Source organism: Dermacentor silvarum, chromosome 1, assembly GCF_013339745.2.
Source record: "Dermacentor silvarum isolate Dsil-2018 chromosome 1, BIME_Dsil_1.4, whole genome shotgun sequence".
NCBI classification, from domain to species: Eukaryota; Metazoa; Arthropoda; class Arachnida; order Ixodida; family Ixodidae; genus Dermacentor; species Dermacentor silvarum.
In genome coordinates this window covers 260,638,088-260,653,475 of record NC_051154.1, presented here as the reverse complement: position 1 = coordinate 260,653,475, position 15,388 = coordinate 260,638,088, and the positions used below count along the sequence as shown (strand labels likewise).

Here is a 15,388-nt window from a genome sequence, read left to right as displayed (position 1 = left end):
CCATGGTACCAGTGTGTGTGACGGGGATCACTGCTCTTGCAAGAGGTGATGGCGAGCGGCTATGAGTAAGGCTCGGTGTGACGCTCCCTTGGGTGTTGTCACCGCTGACACTGGTGGCACGATTTCCCCGTGAAGAAGGGCCGCTCTCGTCATTGGTGGACTGAAAGCAGCGCGAAGAAAAGCATAGGTGCCGCGCAAGACGGACTGTGCGGTGACAATAGCTACAATATGGTGCCAGAGTAGCGCACGTTGTCTGTATGGAAACAGAACGCTGCACAGAACGCTGCATCATGCTCACGCGCTGCCTCTCCTGATTAGCTAGGCCACACTTCGCTCCGTTTACAACGAACCACACGAGAGTGTCCATTCCAGCTACGCTACTCACAGCGTTCTCTTAGTGAAAACAGTGTACCCATATAATCATAATGCAAAATATTGACACACGAAATGAAAATGCGTATAGTGCTGCGCTCAAATTTCACATTAGGGAGTATGGTAATTGAGTGAGTTTTTCTTTTTTCTTAAAACGTTTCTTGGACTGTACACTGACAGCCCACTCCTCTTTTCACTTGATTTGCTGTAGATTTTTGGTGGGCTATCTTTCGGGATATTACTGTAAGCTTTATTGTAATTTGCAGCATTTTTGGTCACGTCCATTTTAGGAACGCGGTTGTCAATGTTTCAATAACTGTAGTCGAGATGAAAAATTTGTTTAAATAATAAAACTACTAGAAAATAGTTTTTGAGCTTATTTACAGTTATATTTTTAATAAGGGGGCAATATAGAACTCTTCCTAGGCTTAGTATGTAGCCGAAATATTCCACAAGAGATCATAGCTTTTTTACTTCCAGGGGGCACAGAAAAATAACCAGATATGATATTGATAGGGATCGGCGAATAGTGAATTTGAGGTTCGAAGCAAATTTGAAGTGAATAGTGATTTGGTCAAATAATTTCGAATCGAATAGTTCGAATAGTATTATCGCATATGACAGTAAAACCTAGTTAATTCGAATTTCACGGGACCAAAATAAAATGTTCGAATTAACCGAATGCCGAATTATCAGGGTATCCAGAAAACAATAAGCAGATGCTTACTACGTCAGCACGATTTTATTAGTGCAATGGATGAGCAAATCCTTTTGCTATTTTTCACAAAAGCAGTGCGGAAGCTGCAATTCTCGTCATCTCGTGACTGATTGGCTCTCGTAGCGACGATCGAGGCCTCGCGACTTCCTTCACAGCGCGGCCGCGGCGCGCGCCATCATTTGCGACACGCTTTGCACTACTGCGCGCTCATCCCGATTATTTTTTCGCGAGTAAGCTCACCGCCAAGAGATCGCATGTCCATCGCGATGTAGCCGGTGCTCTTCATTCTCGACAGCTTTGCACCGAGTCAAACAGAAACAACTGTTTGTCGCAACCGTGGCCGCTGTCGACGAGATTATGAACGGCGACTTTGCAGTGCTTAAGGCACGCGGCCTACGCACGCACCGAGTCAGAACGAAACTACCGTTCGCTGCAACAACTGCAAACGAAATCGCGGTCGCTATCTATGCGATCATGGATGGCCACTACGCAGCTTTTTAGGCACGCGGCCGACGTGCGTATTGAGACGAAATGAAACTACTTTTTGCCGCAACCGCTGTGGAAGAAACCGCGGCAGCTATCGACACGATCATGGATGGCGACTATGAAATCCCGTGGCCAACGCGTTGTTACGCGTGGCGGTACACGCAATAAAGGCACAAATAGGCACGAGGCGTTCTGTCGTTGCTGTCATTCACGTACGATTTCCGCTGATGACTATGGCGATGCAGACTCCGCCGCTTCGTTTTGGTTGTACGCTAGCGCCGTTTCTGCTCTTTTGGGTCGCACATTTCCGGCTCTCTAATGCAAAAACGTATAGCCTTCGAGATTTATGGTTGATGTATGGCAGCCATGACCTAAAGCATAGCCTCCGAGATGTATACTGGTTGTCCTGTGGCTTCTGGCTGCCTATTCGGGAGCACCGAATAATTCGAAAATATCTAATGCCTGAATCCGAATCGAAGCGAATAACGAATATAGAATTATTCGATCAAATATTCGACAATACCGAATATTCGCCCATCCCTAGATATTGAGTAACTAAAGTCATATTGAAAATAGAATGCAGTCAAAAATGTGCATAAATTATATCCAATGAACTTTAATAATAATGAAAATTGATTGCATAGGTGCACCTCCCCTTAAAAGGCTTCAAATACTTGTTTCTCGCTACTAATTGTCAGTATTGCAGGTTTGCTAAGCAATGTTCTGTAATATATAGATGTTTTAAACTACGTCAACATCCAGCATTTGAGAATGTTTATGAAATATATATGCGCAGTAAATTGTAAGCTCAACTGTAGCAAACATTCGACAGCCTGCGGTCCCTTACGGGTGTGGTTTTTCTTGTGCTGTTTAACATCTTATTACATACCGGCAGTCTCTATCAGTACACGAAGCCTGTCTTATAAAGAAATCGCTTTGTTTGAATTAATGCTTTATTCAGTTTTTCTTCCCTCCTATGGCAGTGTATGCATTCTAGACTACATTATTCGAAGGGGAGTGCTACCACACTCCACTTGGTTTGAAGCCAGAAATTCTAGTAGAACCATTTGGTACAGCATAGAACAGGCTGTACAGCATTTTCTTTTCATCATGTTAACATGGAAAGTCAGGAGAGCTGCAAAGGCTACTATGCAACATGGCAGCAGCTTCTCAAGACTGTTCCATGCACTGATAACCAACAAATGAGGGGCAACTGCTCATAGGCAGCAGGGAAATTCAGCAAAGAACGCCAACTGCTTTGTACGTATATATTCGCTTCTGTATGTTAAATACCTCAGAGTCAGCGACTGAAACCTGCAGCTGTAATGAGCCATGCAAGCTGTACAAACCAGATCGTTGGCAAATACTGGGACAAGTTTCGATTTGTACCCTCTTACCAACGTGTTTTTTTTTGCTCCCGCCACAGATGCAGAAATTGTTGGATTGTATTATGCTCCAAAGATCTTTTTTTTATATACAAAATTAAGTGCTATGAACGAAAAGGAGAAACAAGGGGCTCGAGCTTTGTTCAACACAACTACATGAAGCCAATGAACAAATGAAGCTTAGGAAAGCATAGGGAAAAAATTTCCTGGTGGTTTAATTGAAATGTAGAAATCATAAATGTGGATGAAAGAACAACTTGCCGAATCATCATCAGCATTACGCATGTGATGCTCTACCTCTTGAGCTGCAGTGACTGCACTTACAAACTTGCTCCTGAACTTTCACTTTGGTGTACTTTCTTTCCATTCAAGCATATTCTCGGCTGTCTGCTTTACTTTACCCAATAACTAATCCATGTGAATGGTTTGCATGTGAATGGTTTGCTTTTAGGGTCAGAAAAAACAGTTACAAGGCTGTGGAAGTGTCGGAAGAAGCTTCCCAGTGGTTCAAGAACTTCCTCAACTGCGACAGCATTCGACTCGTCAGAATTGTTTTGGACAAGGAGACCATCGATCGAGGAAGGGATGGCACTGCTTCGGTAATGTATTTCTGTTATTTATGCTGTTATGAAAAGAAAAAACATGGAATCATGCAAAAATTAAGAATTGTATTGCATCTTGCTGTGTTAGGTAGAGTGACTGCCAAATAACCACACTTATTTAAACATATTTTCTGTTATCCTTCTTTATAGGGTTTAATGTCTCAAAACTGGGGGCAAAATTGGTTATAAGAGATGCTATAGTGGCTGGCTCCGTATTAGTTTCGACCACCTGAGATTCCTTAACATGCACATAAACTAAAAATACACAAGCGTTTTTTGCATTTTGCCCTCGTCAAAATGCGGCCACCCCCGGTCAGGAATCCAAGCCACTACCTCGTGTTTGGCAGCAAAATGCACTGATCCACCGTTGCAGGTACCACGCTTTCAGATGTGCTTGCTGTTCATCCTTCATTTCCTTGAGGGACACCATAATTGGACACCTTTCCAGGTTTTCCTGCAGTGCATTAAAGTGACACTGAAGATCAGCACCAAATCTGTTTACGGTGATCAAATGTCTGTTCAAGGTCCTGTTTGCAATTATTTGGCAGAAAGAGGTTGATTACTAGTGGAGGAAATGGCCAAATGTTCCCTTTGCTTGAACAGCACCATAAATGCGTTAGTGTGACATCATGGATTTCAATGTATCTTTGCCTGTTTGAGTCATTTTTATGTAATGAGCCATGCAGCCCAAAGCTTTGCTGCTTTGGCACAATTATTTAAATAGTCGCTATAAAATATGATGCAATTAATTACAGTTAAACCTGCTTATAACGAACCTCCATATAACGAATTCCTGGATATAACAAAGTTTTTCTATTCCCCGCCATTACTCCATAGAAGCACATTATTTGAGACCTCTACGTAACGCAGTGGCAGCAGGAGACCCCCTCGATATAACGAATTTCCTCCTCCGACAGCCTAGAGATTTCGCCCCAAATATTGTCATTTTTGTGCGAGCGGCAACCGGAAGCACCTTGTCCGCTGCGACGGAATGCGAAGCGAGCGCACGTGTGCGCGCGTGCGTGCGTGTGCGAGGTGGGCCTGCATCCCTCGACCCGGCGATCTTGCCGCCGCGGGCGTGACCTTTCCCCCTCCCTTCATTCAAACCTGATCCTGCCGCTTGCTTGCAGCTGGCCTAGCCTGCCAAGCCGGCACTCTCTCCTTTTCCAGTTGATGTTGACGACGCGCTGGTACACGCTGTGACACATCACACTCGATAAGCGCGGACGCGCGCTGTCAAACGCTGGCGGCGTGTGGAAGTGCCGCTGGAGAAGCGAGCGAAGTGACCTTCGTGCTGTTGTCTATCGCTTCAACGCAAACTGAGCGCCGAGAACACACAGCACGCACAAAGCTACGAGCCGCCGACACACCTACACTGCTAGACTCTGCCCCAACGCAGATCGCTTTCAAGATACGGCCCGCCCGACCGCACGCCGCCGCGCAGTAGGCAGTTGATGCCAGAGTACAGTACAACGCCGCCCCGCTATCCCTCCCCCCTCGCTCACTCGCTGGTGCCTCGAGCGCAACGGAAGAAGGCGCGCTTCCTCCCTGCTTTTCTTGCGCGCGCGAGATTAGACATGGTCGCCGGCTCCCCTCGCACGTTTTCACTTGCACATAACAGCATACGGCGCGCAGCGACTGCGTTATCGCCCTTGAAGTTTATACGGGATATCTATGAGCAAAAACCAATTTTAGGGCCACAACGCATCATAGACACCATCTTTATGTAGCAAATACAGATCTCAAGGGCCATACTTTTTCTGGCGGAAACCGAAAATGCGTCATAGTTGTCGCCTCCGGCACTTTAGGGCGGCCAATGCCATTGTCAAGCCACTAAGCCAAGCGACATGAAAAGTCAAAATGGCCGCTCGGGCCGGCGCGGGGTGGCAGTTCGCAACGTGTGATGCGGGAACGGTCCTACAGTTGCAACGCAACAGCGGGATTACCAATGCATTGGGTTCTATGGGAGCTGTGCCAGGACCGGCCGAAAACGAACAGCCGGGAAAACGCAGCCCCCGGGAACGTAACAGCGGGTTTCTACTGTAACACTATACGACGCTACAACGCCATCGTGACGCTCGCTCTTTGTTTCCGATGCCTCGCGCTTGTGCGAAACGACACACGTCCACGCATCTGGTACCTGGTGTGACATTCTAAGGATGAGTGCTTCGACGAAAACGGAAAACGGGTGCGCGTTACAATCGAGGGCGCGTTAGAATCGAGTAAATACGGTAAGCGTTTCTATGTCGAATTTTCATGCCGAACCTGCATATAACGAAATCCTCTTTATAACGAAGTTTTTCGAGAAATTGTCAATTTCGTTATATCCAGGTTTAACTGTACTTGTGCTCTCAGTGAATTGAGGCATCACACCATGTGTTGATAGTGGCCCATTAAAGAAAAAAAAAAGTATAACTTTGTGTCAGTACTGCTTTATTAAGCTGTTAATGGCTCTCACGTAGATTGCACTTCTTCATTCCACCTTTTTCACGGTGTGATGGCGCATGTGCCCTGCCCTAGTGGATTAGTCGCAAGACGTTTTGCAAGGCTCGTGCACGCGGCAGTGCGGCCCGATCTCAAGGGAAAGTCGCCCAGAAGAAAAAAAAAATTCAGCGGCCATGGCTTTCTTCGGACCACTGAGTGGTCTGGACTGCATCGTGAGCCATGTAGTTGCTGTGTTTCGTTGATGGCTAGCAGATTTAATGACAAACCCCTGCGTCACACTTGGGCGACACCTAAAAACATCACGTTGCTGACGAAGTCTTCTTGCAGCATCGGCCCCCCACTTGCTGGTGGTGGCAGTGCGTGCCTGACTTCAAGTACTTGTTTAAGGTGTGGTAACACTACACTCTGTTTCATACATCAGGTGCAGCACTGTGGAAACTACGAAAGAAGTGCGGTCACCAAAATTTATCTCTCTGCGTGTTCCGTCTATGCTTCGCTGTGCGCCAGCAGCGTGTGGCCGCGCGAGCATGCATGTGAGGCTGCCACGATGGGCTGCAGATAACGAACAAGGAAAAGCAAATTGATCTAAAACAACGTGTTAGCAGCCCTATGAGTACATGGTTTGTTTGTTTCTAAGGGTAAATTCATTTTTCTGTTCAGAACTGAGCTTATATTGTAACCAACAGTTACGACAGCCGTTTCTATAAAAGCTAATTTATTCTGGGCGAACTTGTGCCCGTCAACTAAAGGTTGTACACTCAACAACAGCGTCCCTCGAGCTTCACTTCTTCGAACCTCGTTTTCCTCTTTGTCAGCCATCTTGTCGCGTGCCAGTCGTACGATTCTCACACACGAGCCACCGGTCTGTCGGCACCGGCCCAGCGTTGTCTTGCGGTGCTTTGCTGGACGCTTGCGGTGTGGCAGGCTCTTTGAAACACAGTTAGGATGTGGTGCTCGTCTTTGGTCTTGCAATGCTGGTGGCATTAGCCCCCTCCGAAGAAGCATCATCCCTATGCGTCGAAAGGGCCTAGAGAGGCGAACTGCTTTAAAGAGACAGTGGTCAGAGGATGGCTGGTGCTAGGCTTGATCGCATGTGCAAATTCTGTTATTCAATGCCTTTCATGGTAAGGCTTCATTCGTGCTACATGTAGGACCTCTGGGTGAGTCTTGCGTCGTGTGGAGCAGACTTGGCCTTCAGGAGTTACCTCGTAGTTTAAGGGACTTAGCCGGCGAAGTACTCTGTAGGGGCCAAAGTAACGGCGCAGTAACTTCTCCGAAAGACCGGGCGTACGTATAGGTGTCCATACCCACACTTTGTCTCTGGGGTTGTACTGCAGCTCTCTTCACCCTAGGTTGTACCGGTTTGCGTCGACGTACTACTGTTGTAAGATACAGTCGCCGACTGTTTATTCGGACGCTGAAAATTCGGACATGCTCGTTTATTCGGACACCTTCGCGGCACCTGCCACTCGTCCCATTGAAGTAATGTATAACCACGACCGATAGTTCGGACGCTCTACAGCGCGTTGTTCGATTTTTCGGACTCCGGCGGCCTGGTCAGATGCGACGTCGAACGCCACGATACGGTCACGACAAGCTGGCCGCGATGTTTACATTTTGCTAGGTTGCCAGCACTGAAAGGGCGCGCTTGCTATGGTTGGATTGCTGGTGTCTAAATCCACGCAGCACCTACAAGTGTCACTTGCCCATCTCGAAGGCTATACTTTTGTTGGCTGCACCTATTGGTTGTCGTGTTTCGGATTTAGCCAGTCCAGTATCCATTGACTGCATACCGTGGCCAAACAGCAGGCCAGGCCAAGCCAAGCCAGTGTGCTTGCAAGTCGGTGCTCGGCCTTTGCGTTGTCAGTTGTTACGTGACCTAGGCCTTGTCAAGAGCCACCTTTCAAGTCTCGCTCTTTTGCTTAGTGCAGGGGTTCTCAAGTGCGTTCATCCCAGGGTACCCTGCTAAGCTCCATAAAGTCCCCCCCCCCCCCCCCCCCCGATATAACCGAATGTCGAATTATCGAGGATATCAAGAAAACAAACAAATGCTTCACTACGTCAACACGATTTTATTTACTCACTGAATCGTCAAATCTCGTTTCTATTTAGCCCAAGACCAGTGCGGAAGCTGAAATTCTCTTCATCTCATGACTGATTAGCGCTAGCAACGGCGAAGGCCTCGCGGCATCCTTCGCAGCGCGCATGTTTATCTGAGACGCGCTTTGCAACAACGGGCGCACACCCCGATTATTTTTTCGCCACTCAGCTGCTCGCCAACAAATTGTCCGTCCATCGCGATGTAGCCGGTGCTTTTTATCTTTGACAGCTTTGCACTGAGTCAAAGCGAAACCGCTGCGGACGAAACCGCGGCCGCTATCGACGCGATCATGGACGGCGACCTTGCGGTTCAGAAGGCAGGCGGCTGATGCACGCACCAAGTCAAAACGAAACTACCTTTCGCTGCAAGAAGTGCGGACGAAACTGCGGTCGCTATCGACGCTGCCATGGGAGGCAACGACGCAATTGTGAAGGCACGCAGCCGATGCGCGCATCGAATGAAAATGAAACTACAGTGGAACCTCGTTAAACCGTACCCGCTTAAGCCGTAGTTTCTTATTAAATGTAGTTGAGACGAATCCCCGACTCGGCTACCCTTTAATTTAATGCGTTTGGTACCCGCTTTAGCCGTAGCGGTACATCGGGTACCTATCGGTTAATGCGTAGTATTCACTCGTCAAATACCCATCATACTCCGATGCAGTCTCGCGCTCCTTCGGCCAACCGATTCTGCACGCAGCGCGCTAAGCGCGAGCTACACGTTGCATGCGTATGCACGGATCTCCGTGGCCATTGCGATGCCTAGCCTCCGAGCCGCGCCGCGCTGTCCACAATCTCGGAGTAGTAATCTTGGAGGCCTCAGCGGAGCGACCTAGCGAGATCCCGTCGTCTGCGAGTGCTCTCGCGAGATCTTGCGTGACGCCGTTGCCGGCGAGAGCAGTTGGAGCAGCCGTGGACGTGCGCACATGTGCGCAGTTGTTTTGTTCGCCAGCCGTACCGCACGTGTGCTGAACTTCGCGACGACTTGAGGACGCGGCGTGATCGTGACAGGACTGCCCGAACTTCGCGACAGTGATCTGCGGACGCGGTGTGATTGTGACAGGACCGCACAATGTCGAACAGGCAAGTGAAGCATCGCGTGATGAGCATCAAAGAAAAGCTGGATATAATCAACGACATTCAACGTGGAGCAAAGAAGTCCGTGTTGGCACGGGAGAAAGGCCTGCCACTGAGTACTGTTTGTGGCATTTGGGCAGCGCGAGAGAAGGTGCTTAATGGTGCACCGTCCAACCTCAAGCGTTGCCGTTTAAGGGGCTCGAGTTACCCAGACGTCGAGGAGGCTTTGGTGCGTTGGCTAAAAATGCAAGGGCAAAAAATTCGCCTGTGACCGGACCCCTTCTTACCGAAAAGGCGCTGTGCTTCGCCACACAGATGGGTCACGACAGCTTTGTTTGCAGCAGTGGCTGGCTCGCTAGGTTCAAGACGCGGTACAACTTAACAACAAAGGTTGTTTCCGGCGAAGGTGCAGCGGCAGACAAAAGCGGCGCGGAGGACTGGGCCAGCGGCAAGCTGCAACATATATTGCGAGACTATTCCCCAGAAGATATATTTAACATGGACGAATCGGCACTTTTTTTAAGATGTTGCCGAACAGAACGCTAGCTTTTAAAGGGGAAACCTGCACAGGCGGAAAGCAAGCGAAGGAGAGACTATCGGTCGCATTTGCAGCCAACATGGCAGGGACTGAAAAGCTGCTGCTCCTTGTTATCGGCAAGGCCGCGAAGCCGAGATGCTTTAAGGGTGGCCGACTTCCGTCAGGCGTGTTCTATCGTAACAACACTAAAGCCTGGATGACCTTGAAGCTGTTTGAAGAGTACGTGCGCCTAGTGGACCGTCGCTTTACCGCCCTCGGAAGAAAAATTGTTATGGTCATAGATAATGCACCGGCTCACGTGGAACTTGAGAACCTTTCTGCCGTGAAGCTGGAGTTCCTGGCAGCAAACACAACCGCACTTTCACAGCCCTTGGACCAAGGAATAATTCGGTCTGTTAAACATTTGTACCGAAAAAACATGCTGCGCAGGATGCTTCTTGCAATGGAAAGTGGGAAAACTTACAGCATCGACATGCTGGGCGCGATACATTTGCTGGCGTATTCGTGGCAGCAAGTAACAGCCGCAACTATAAAGAACTTTCGCGCGTGCACAGTTCGTTGTGCCCGCGGTGTCCGCCCAAGAAATCAATCCAAGCGAAGTGGATGCCGATGAAGAAGCGGCTGACGACAGTGACTGCGAGGCGCTGCTTGCAGAAGTTTTGGATCGACAAGGTGGCGGCGACAGAGTGCCGTTTTCGGCGTTTTGCGACGTCGATAATGACGTCGAAACTTGTGAAGATTTGACCGACAGTGACATTGTAAACTCGCTTAGTACCAAATTATGCAGCGCAAGCGATGGTGAGGACGACGACAACGCCGAGCTGGAAGATGTGCCGTGTCCGTCCGTTGGAGAAGCAGCGCGAGCTCTAGATGTGATGCGGCTGTTCGCCGAAAAGAGAGGGTTAATGGACACATTGGCCTTCCACTTGGACGGCTTCGAGACTGCAGTTGTCGCTGCGAGGCCGCCGAAGCGGCAAACGAAAGTGACGGATTTTTTGCGCCCTGTTTCCGCAAAATAAAGAAGTTTTTTGGTTTTCTTGCGAAACGCGTTTCATTCCACAGGCAGGTAAGTGCATATTTATTACTTTCGGGTAAGCCGTAGTGCCGCCTAGCACGTACTTTCTTCGCGTCCCCGTCAGGTACGGTTTAACGAGATTCCACTGTACTATTTGCCGCAACCGCTGCGGACGAAACTGCGGTGGTTATTGACGTGATCAGAGATAGCGACTACGCACTTACAGAGGCACGCGGCTAGCCGTCAACGCGTTGTTACTCGCGGCAATAAACGCAAGAATAAAGGCTTTAAAGGCACAATTAGGCACGAAGCGCTTCGGCGATGCTGTCAGTCACGTGCCGTGTACGATTGCCGCTGAGGACCACGGCAATGCGGACTGCGCCGCTTCGTTTCGGTTGGACGCGACGCCGTTCTTGCTCTTCTGCGGCGCGCATTTGCGGTGCTCTGCTTTTTTTTTTAAATTTTTCCTCCAACGTATAGGTCAGTGCGCACGCTATCGGCACCTACCCTATCTACAAATAGGAGAAAGGCGCATGGTGGTAAGCTACGGCCTCCGAGATTCAAGTGCGAAAGCTTAGGCGCGCTGCCCATTCTGAGAAGTTGGGTGGCTACAAGCTGCTTGCGTATTTATTGCGCAGTTCGCGCGTTGCTGTTACGCACTGTGATGTGCTTTTTGACACTCGGGCATGGGTAATGGAGGTTCTTTGGATCAAGGGCACCTCGTGTTTGCCGTTTTAGACACTTGTCGAGAGCGGGACCAGGGAAAATTTATCAGTGGATCGCGAAACCCCGAGCAGGGGCCTGCGGAACCTGTAGGTTCCGCGGAACCCACTTTGAGAACCCATGGAAGCCTTAGTGTGTTAGGCCTGATTTGCTTGTTCGATCTCGTCCAGTCGTCGCGTAGTGCGAAATGGCTCCGACGCCTCTCGTGCCATCTGCGCCGACGAGACGCGGCAATTACAAGACTCTGTCTATAGCGATAGCCAGACACTGTCGGAAATAAGGCTGACCTGATCGCGTGTAAGCGTGCATCTGTACAGTCGCGCATTGACAATTTTTTCCGTCCACTGGGACCATAAAGGTACTTTTTTCTGGCGAATCCTTTTTTTCGGACTCTCGATTATTCGGATTTTTTCACGGTTCCCATCGAGTCCGAATAAACGGTCGGCGACTGTACGGTGCCTTGCCAACTGCCGTGCTTCTTCTGCCCTTTCTATGTACTCGCTAACGTTAGGGTTGTCTTCGCTGCTGTTTACAGGTAACATCGTGTCTAGTGTCGTTACTGTTCGACCGTAAACAAGTTTGAATGGCATGAACTGTGTCATCTCTTGTACTGCAGTATTATACGCAAAGGTAGCATATGGTAGAATACTGTCCCAGGTCCGATGCTCTACGTCCACGTACATTGAGATCATGTCAGCGAGCGTTCTATTGAGCCGTTCAGTCAGGCTGTTTGTTTGCGGGTGGTGCGCTGTGGTTTTTATATGAGCAGTATGTGTTAGTTTCATTACACACTGCATCAAACGGGCCATAAAAGCTGTTCCTTTGTCTGCTATGACTACCCTGGGTGCGCCATGTCGTAACACTATGTGTATGACAAAAAACTGAGCCACTTCAATGGCGGTTCCTTTTGTAAGAGAAGATGTCTCAGCATACCGGGTCAGATAATCGGTTGCTACCACAATCCACCGCTTTCCTGAGGTTTAAACGGGAAATGGTCCAAGTAAATCCACTCCTGTTTGTTCAAAATGGCGCTGCTGTGGCTGTATCGGTTGCAGAAAACCTGCTGGTTTGAGTGGCGGTGTTTTGCATCTTTGACAATCTCGGCACGATTTGACATAGTGCTGCACTGAATTCATCAACTTCGGCCAGTAATATTTCTGGCGGATTCTCGCCAGAGTCCTACTAACACCTAAGTGGCCAGCTGCAGGGTCATCATGGCAAGCTTATAAGATCTCGGCTCACAGCGATGATGGTACGAGAAGAAATGTTTCACCACTGTGCTCGAAGTTTTGTTTGTAGAGGACGTTGATCCGGAGGACATACGAACACAGTCCGTGGACGAAAACGCGAGGCACTTTAACTTGTCGACCCTCCAGGTACTCGATGAGCAGGAGTAATTCCGGATCAGTACGCTAATGATGAGCCATTTCCGCCGTATTCACAGCCCCAAGGAATGGGAAATCTTGCTCGTATTCAAGTGACGTCGATTCGATGGGTGCGCGTGATAAGCAATCAGTGTCATTGTGCTTGAGACCAGACCTGTAAACGACCGTGATGTCATACTCCTGTAGACACAAACTCCATCTAGCGAGCCTTCCAGAAGGGTCCTTGAGGTTCGCCAGCCAACACAATGAATGATGGTCGCTGATGGCTCGAAACGGTCTGCCATATAAGTATGGCCGGAACTTACTGATGGCCCATATAACCGCCAGGCATTCCTTTTCTGTAGCTGAGTAATTTGTCTTGGCTTTCGATAATGTACGGCTTGCATACGCGATGACTTTTTCTTCTCCATTCTGCCACTGAATAAGTATAGCGCCGAGACCAACGTTACTCGCGTCGGTGTGGATATTTGTTTCGGCATTTTCATCAAAATGGGCAAGTATAGGAGGACTCTGCAAACCCCGTCATAGCTCAGAGAATGCGTATTCTTGTTCTTTCTCCCACACGAAAGGGACATCTTCTTTTGTCAGTCGCGTGAGTGGTTCGGCGATTTTAGAAAAGGTTTCTACGAAACGCCTGTAGTAGGCACACAGTCCCAGGAAACGTCTAATAGCTTTTTTGTCTCTTGAAACATTTCGGAAACATTTCTACTGCAGGGATCTTCTCAGGATCGGGGCGGACGCCTTCAGCACTGACAATGTGTCTGAGAAAGCGGAGCTCGCGGAAGCCGAAGTAGCATTTTTGGGGTTTTATGGTCAACCCCGCCGTGCGAATAGCGTCCAGAACTGCTCTCAGTCGCTGCACGTGCTGCTCGAATGTAGTGGAGAAGACCACCACATCATCAAGGTAGATGAGGCACGACTGCCATTTCAGTCCGGAGTGAACAGTGTCCATCATCCGCTGGAAGGTGGCGGGCGCAGAACACAGACCAAATGGAAGCACCTTAAACTCATAGACCATCCGGTGTCACAAATGCCGTTTTTTCGCGATCTCACTCGTCCACTTCGATCTGCCAGCATCCGCTTTTGAGATCCAAAGAAGAAAAGTAGGCATTTCGTAGTTTGTCCAAGGTGTCGTCGATGCGTGGGAGTGGATAAACATCCCGCTTCGTGACGAGGTTGAGCTTCCTGTAATCAACACAAAATTGTAGGGTGTTATCCTTCTTTTTGACCAGGACTACCAGAGATGCCCACGGGCTATTGGATGTCTGTATTACATCGTCCTTGAGCATTTCCTGTACTTGACTTCTTATCGCTTCTTTCTTTTGGAGCCACTCGCATGGGTGCTGGCGTACTGGTCTTGCAGGTTCTTCGACTACAATGCGGTGTTTTGCGACGGGAGTACGATGGACTTTCGATGAAGTCGAAAAGCATTCAGCAAACTCTGTGACCAAGCTAACAATCTTATCTCTTTGTGGTGATTACAGCTGTCGGTCAACTGTCTAAAGTGGCAGAAGCTGGTGATGCTGCATCGAGGGTTGACACATCCGCAAGTTGTGCATAGTCATGAAGAGACGCTATGGCTGTTCCCTTTGCCACATGTTGTTCCTGATTGCCAAAGTTAGTGAAGAGGACATCCGCACATCCGTTACGCAGATGAACTATGCCCCTTGCTACGCATATTTGCTTTTCCAGTAGCAGCCCGATATTTCCGTCTGCAAGTCCCTCGTAGTCGCAAAATACGTCACTCCTTACAACAGTCACACTGCACCGCTCCGGCACTGTCACGTGGTCATCCACAATACGCAGAGAGGAAATATGTGGCTGTTCCGTATCAGAAATGGCAACAGCATTTTCTGTAGAAAAGAACACGCGAGATTCTTAAAAGTCGATAATTGCGCCATTCGTTTGCAAAAAGTCCATGCGCAGTATCAGATCACGGGAACACTCGGGAAGAACAATAAAGCTGTTGACGTATATAAAGCCTCTAATTCCGATTCTTCCTGTGCACATTCCTACGGGGTCAACTAAGTGTTCCCCGGCTGTTGGAGATTCGGTCAAATGGGTCAATACCTTCAATTTTCTGGCCAGTACACTGCTAATAACTGAATAGTCCGCACCAGTGTCTATCAACGCAGTCACTTCGAAGTCGTCGATGATGACACGCAACTCAGAAGTAACGGCGTCATCACTGCACTTGTTCGTCGTTTCGTCACTGCCGTCGTCTTGTTGGATTGGCGATGGAGGGCCTTCGGTTTTCCGGGCGTCAGCGGCCTTGCCTCCACAGGTCGCTGGCTCTAGTTTTCCCGTCGCGGACTTGGTGAGCGACGCCTCGGTGACATGGAGGACGGACGCGGACTCGGCGACCGATAACGCATAGGCGCTGCCGATCGAAGCTCATGTTGCTGGGGGTACGGAATGTTTCGGCATGTAGATAAAAATGCTTCTATCTTGTAAGGGCGCTCACCGTTTCGAGGGCAAGGCGCATTCACGGAGAAGCCACGGAGTCCCACTCGGCGATACTGACATTCCCGATACAGGTGAC

General features: G+C 49.1%; 1 protein-coding gene across 4 annotated transcripts in view; it reads left to right on the top strand.

Moving 5' to 3' along the window:
* Positions 1 to 15,388, top strand: part of LOC119437099 (mitochondrial amidoxime-reducing component 1) — a 63,651-nt gene that overhangs the window by 26,405 nt on the left and 21,858 nt on the right. For all 4 annotated transcript variants that reach the window (XM_037704169.2, XM_037704170.2, XM_049660282.1 and 1 more), the window contains exon 4: positions 3,413 to 3,560. In XM_037704169.2, the coding sequence (XP_037560097.1) occupies positions 3,413 to 3,560 (148 nt within the window). The remainder of the gene's footprint in view (positions 1 to 3,412; positions 3,561 to 15,388) is intronic.